Genomic DNA, 6,000 nt, shown 5'->3' with positions numbered 1-6,000 from the left:
CTTGCACACAATTTTTTTTTTGTTTGTCAGTGTATTAGTATTATCAAGGTGACTACCACAGGAACGGGTGTGTCTTCCTGCTGAATCTTGCTACATAATAACAGTCAAAGATTTTATCTGGTTGATTTGGTATTAATTAGGATTAGACATTAAAGTTTTCATCCCTCAAGACATATAAGCTAAACCACCTCTTACTTTATGCACTGGACACAATGAGGTAGGCACAAAATAAAAATCAAAAACATTTTTTTTAATGTACAAAAAAACCATGCAGTTTGGAATTTGTTTTTCCTCAAGTGCAGACTGTTAAAACTATGGTTGCACTTCTAGGTTTAAATAAAAATTAAACCTTTAACTGAGGCAGTGCTAATAATGTGACACATATTCTGGCCTAAAACAGAACTGTTTGTAGAAAACTGAACACGCTTTACAATATCAGCACAGTTTATGGAAACCTGCTGGTACAGAAAATGGCCCCATGATCTTGAGCAGGTCAACTCCCTACCCCCCTCCCCAAAAAAATAAAATAAAATAAAGAACCACTTCCCCCCCCCCCCCCCCCCAAATTACCTCAACCCACCACAAATTATTATTCTAGTAAATGTCTTTCACATTTTATAAATACGAACTTCCTGACTTTTTCACCTTCCTTTGTCCACATATTGTCACATCACATAACAAAACACAATTACATACCTCGATAACGCCACTATGTTGGATCCCACCTTGCTTTGGCAAACTTTACTTCCACTGCCTCACCACTTCTACCTTACTTGTACCTCCTCCTGCCTGTCAGAACTGCACATTCATGCCCCAGTTACTTCTATGATTTTGCTTGGTTTCATAGAAGTCATCTTCACTAATAGTCATTCCGAGTCCATAACATCCAGAGCCAAGGGGGAAAAAACAAGAAAACCAGTTGCTTGCTAGTAGTGTGACCTCAAATCCAGCACTCGTAGCACCTGACAGTAATATCAGAACAGCACCGGCTGCATTGCAACCTTTACATTAGAAACAAATTATATAAAAAAAATACCCTAACAAAGCAAAACTGATACCAAGACACATCTTTACATGAAGTGTAGCATCAGTACGCAGGTTGCACTCCAGCTGAACTTTTTTTTTTCAAGTTATGAAGATCCTGAAGACTCTGGATACCAGCAAATTCTGTCACACCTTCTACCAGCTCAGAAGGGAACTCCTGCCTAAGGTCATGAAATAAACCTGGCTGCTTCCTCCAGATCGTACAGAAGCAAAGAAAACCTGGACAAGAGAGAAAGGCGATAGTAAAAGATTGAGCATAGGTACAATCTTATAGTTGACCAGACTGAATTTTCTTCAGTTGATAGAATCCTGAATTGATGGTTCAAGAGAAGCCTTTTGCTTCAGGCTCGGCACCAGGTTTTGTTTTCTGTTATCCCAGCTATCCCATTCAAAAAATGAATGACAATGAATATATTTTTAATAAGGTACAGAATAGTAAGCGCTATTTCAAAAAATAGTTTTCTGCATATCCCTAGCATTCTTTTAACAATTTCCCTCTCTGCAAAGTCTGATTTATCATTCCTCCATCTGCCACCTCACATTTTCATCTTCACTGCTGGTCTATACAGAAAATATCACTAGACGCCTTCATATATGGTAACAACGTTGAATGAAATATCTTTAGGAATATGTTATGTGCTAGGATTTAAGAATGCAGTGGGGGGGTTTTTGGGTACTCAATGTTAAAATTAATAAAGATTTTAAAAAGTGAATTTGAATTAAAAATAAAATTCTATAGAAAACAATACCTTGTCATTCCGTTCACATAAAAATTTAAGTCTTTGTGCCCTTTTGTGCATGAATACACCATCCAGATGCCCGGTTTCCACTGATCGGATTTCAATAGCCTTTTCTCCCCAGCCCATAATTTGATTGGATCGAATATATGCTGGAAAACAAAACAAAAAGATAAAGATGGGTGCATATATTTAACACTACAAGCAAACTCAAAATTCAGTGTACAGGTGTCAGTAAAGCTCAGCAACCACAGAGAGAGGGAAGGTATGTAAATAGATTCATGTGTGTGTGGATTTAAGAGATGAAATAGTATTTATCTTCAATAGGACTTTCATTTTGCTTCTAAGTTTGTTTGTTTTTTCTATTGCTGTTGCCCATTTTGTAAAGCAGAATATAAATCTGTTAGAATAGATACAATGAAAGTACATTTCCATTACTGTAAAAAAATGTCATGGATTGAGATACTGGTCTGAAGTTTTTACCAAATGGAAGTAAAACTTGGCCCGCGATGGTGCTGGTTAATTTTCGCTTGGCCATTTACTGCTGGAGCCCTTAAAAATGTCCTATTTAGGAGGCGGTGAGGGCTCTGGCGGAAAACCCAGACGTAATCAGCAGTACCCAATTACCGCCGGGCATACTCCCCACAGTGCTACAAAATACAAAGGTATTCTGAAGCACCGGAAATGGCATGCGGGAAAACTGGGACTGGGCTCCTGGGTGAGCCTGGAGGCAGCACCGATTTGCTGCGCGCCAAGCTCTAGGTTATGAGTTAACATTTCTCATGTACAATTATAAGATTGATAGAGTTTTAATGCAAAACTCCATGTTCATGAGGCAATGAGATGCAAAATAGTTCTTTACCAATTAACACACAGAAAAGTTACAAAAAGTAAAATTAGACAAATGTGAATACATTTAACGCAAAAAAAAAATCCTTACAGATGCATATTTAGAATAATATCTAATTACGGAATTTGAAATATCAGCAAATTAAAGCAATGCTTATTCACACAGGCTAGTAATGTGAACTAGTTAATCTATGTTGGTACACTGGTTGCACAGCACGTAGCAAAAGCAGCATGCAATATTTCCTTAGGTCAGTAACTCACTCAACAAGATTGATGGAAAATTTTGCCATGCTATTACAGTAACTATCAAAACAACTGCATCCATCTAGCAAGAGGCTATGAGAATCAGATCACTATTGCAAATATGTTTGTTCCAAATAACCGCCCCCCCCCCCCCCCCCAACTGCATCCCCTGGAAGAAAGGACTGCAAAATTCAGAATTCAAAATGCTCGATTTAAAACATTTTTTTCAAGGTTTTTTTTTCTTTACCATTTTCCTGTAAATTCCTTAGTACCAAGAAAATGGATTTTATTTATTGCCTATTTCTTTAGCAGGCACATTTCCTCTCGTATGATTTTTATATTTTATATGGAGAAATTTAGGGGCCATTTTTACTAAAGGGCAAAAGGGGTTGCACGGGCTTGGTGTATGGCAAATCAAGTCTACTGACGGGCTGGCCCAGAAGGCCAGCGGTAGTCCCGCCTTTGCTGTATGCTACTTCTGGCACTAGAAAACAGGTTTTTATTTTCTAGCACTTGGGTTGTGCCCGGAGATAATCGGGCAGTGCCGTGCGCTGCCCAGTTACTGCCAGAGCCCTTACTGCCTCCTAAACAGTAAGCGGTAAAGGATCCAACTGTAAATGGCCGCGTGGCAATATTTTGCATACTGCATGGCCATTTACCAGTCCTTCTTAAAAAAGGCCCTTTTACCAATGGCGGTAAAAGGTGGCCTCGAAACATGGCAAACCTGCATGCTGCCGCAGGCCACCTTTTACCACCATTTAGTAAAAGGGCCCCTTAGTAAATGGGGAATGTATTGTTTCAACATGATGATTTCATTATTATGCATTTAACTAGGCTTACTATTTTAGACATATAGGACTAGATTCTTATATCACACAAAAAATTGGTGCCGATAAAATACATGGTTAGGTGTACTTCATAAAGTACACCTAAATTTAGGCGTACTTTATAGAATACACCTACATTTTCATGAGGTTTACAGAATACACCTACATTTTCATGAGGTTTACAGAATATGCCAAATACCTGTCATGCCAAATAAATCTTGATGTAAATGCCGACGCCTAAATTAGACGTGGACCGGGTGTATTCTATAACTACGTGCATAGATTTTAGAAGTGACCACAACCTGTCTATTTCACACCCATGGCCAAGCTCCCTTTTTCAACTATGCGACTTAGAATTTACGCACATTATGTTACAGAATACACTTAGTTCCATGTGTAAATTCTAATTAGTGCCAATTAGTGTCAATAACTGCTTAATTGGCAATTATTGGCACTGATTGAGTTGTTAACTAAGTTGCACGCGTAAATCCATAACAGACCTGGATTTGTGCTTGCAACTTAAGTCACGCTATACAGAATCCGGGAGATAATTTAGTTGCTACAAAGAAAACAGAAACCATTTAGCTAATTTGGTTGAACACTCTATGTGGCACTTCTTTATTATTTAAAACCAAAGTCACACAGTAACAGAATATTCAAGAGTGAAAAATACATAATTAGTCACCTACTAGGCAACATCTGATAACAAGAGATGGTATAATTAGTGTCAGGTGGTTTAAAACAGAATAAGGGCAGTGAGAAATACATTAGAATTATCCATAAAGCATTTTATTATTATTTATTGCATTTGTATCCCACATTTCCCCACCTATTTGCAGGCTCAATGTGGCTTACATAGTTTTGCAACACAGTTAATCCTGGATGTCAGGTACAATTATTATTGTGCAGAGATTAATTAGGGAAGAGAGTAGAGAGAAGAGGGAAGGAATTTATTAGGTATAGTAGAGAAAGGACTTTCAGAAGTGGATTAGTGAGGTTCTGGGTTTTCATTGTAGGCTTTGTTGAAGAACATAGTAACATAGTAGATGACGGCAGAAAAAGACCTGCACGGTCCATCCAGTCTGCCCAAGATAAACTCATGTGTATACCTTACCTTGATTTGTACCTGTCTTTCTCAGGGCACAGACCGTATATAAGTCTGCCCAGCAGTTTTTCCCGCCTCCCAACCACCTGTCCCGCCTTCCATCACCGGCTGTGGCACAGACCGTATAAAAGTCTGCCCTCCCCTATCCTCGCCTCCCAACCACCAACCCCTCTTCCCCCCACCTGCTCTGCCACCCAATTGTAGCTAAGCTTCTGAGGATCCATTCCTTCTGCATAGGAAATATGTCTTGAGGGATTTGCGAAAGATAGTTATTTTGTTGATTGTTTTCAGGTCTCTAGATAGTGCATTCCATAACTTCGTGCTTGTGTAAGAGAAGGTAGTAGCATGCATCTGCTTGTATTTTAGTCCTTTGCAGCTGGGGAAGTGTAGGATGAGAAATTTGCCAGATGATTTTGTGCGTTTCTGGGAGGTAGGTCCACGAGGTTTAGCATGTAGATTGGGGCGTCTGCGTGAATGATTTTGTGTACCATTGTGCAGATCTTGAATGCAATACGTTCCTTAAGTGGGAGCCAGTGAAGTTTCTCTCTTAAGGGTTTTGCACTTTCATATTTAGTTTGTCCAAATATGAGTCTGGCAGCAGTAGTTTGGGTAGTTTGAAGTTTCTTGATGTTCTGCTCTTTGCAGCCTGCGTACAGTGCATTGCAGTAATCAAGATGACTTATTAACCCTGACTGTACCAGGGTACGGAATAGGTATCTTGGGAAGAAAGGTTTTATTCTTTTGAGTTTCCACATGGAGTAGAACATCTTTTTCGTCGTGTTTTTCACGTGGGTATCAAGAGTAAAGTTTCGATCAACGGTGACTCCTAGAATTTTCAAGTTTTGCAAAATAGGCAGAGAACAGTATGGTGTGGTTATGGTGGAGACGTTTTTTGTGTTATGTTGTGAGGTGAAAACAAGACTGTGTTTTTTCTGCATTAAGTTTCAGTTGGAATGCATCTGCCCAGGTGTGCATTATTTGGAAGCTTTGGTTGATCTCGTTGGTGATTTCATTTAGATTGTGTCTGAACGGGATGTAGATCGTGACGTCATCTGCATATATGTAGGGGTTGAGGTTTTGATTGGCTATTGTATTCTCTGGGTGGAAAAATTACTGGGCACCTAAAATTTATTTGCCGGTGCCTCTCCAACACGACTCCTGATGGGACTAGTGCAACCAGTACAAGTTGCCAGAG

General features: G+C 39.3%; 1 protein-coding gene across 6 annotated transcripts in view; it reads right to left on the bottom strand.

The window, feature by feature from the left end:
• Positions 1-575: 575 nt before the first annotated feature.
• MAP4K4 (mitogen-activated protein kinase kinase kinase kinase 4) overlaps positions 576-6,000 on the bottom strand; it is a 400,740-nt gene continuing 395,315 nt past the window's right edge. For all 6 annotated transcript variants that reach the window (XM_030201435.1, XM_030201438.1, XM_030201437.1 and 3 more), the window contains 2 exons: positions 1,794-1,933; positions 576-1,263 (listed from right to left, as the gene is read on the bottom strand). In XM_030201435.1, coding sequence (XP_030057295.1) covers positions 1,180-1,263; positions 1,794-1,933 — 224 coding nt within the window. In that variant the 3' untranslated portion in view covers positions 576-1,179. The remainder of the gene's footprint in view (positions 1,264-1,793; positions 1,934-6,000) is intronic.

Source organism: Microcaecilia unicolor, chromosome 4, assembly GCF_901765095.1.
Source record: "Microcaecilia unicolor chromosome 4, aMicUni1.1, whole genome shotgun sequence".
Taxonomy (NCBI): Eukaryota; Metazoa; Chordata; class Amphibia; order Gymnophiona; family Siphonopidae; genus Microcaecilia; species Microcaecilia unicolor.
This window is presented reverse-complemented; position numbering and strand designations above follow the sequence as displayed.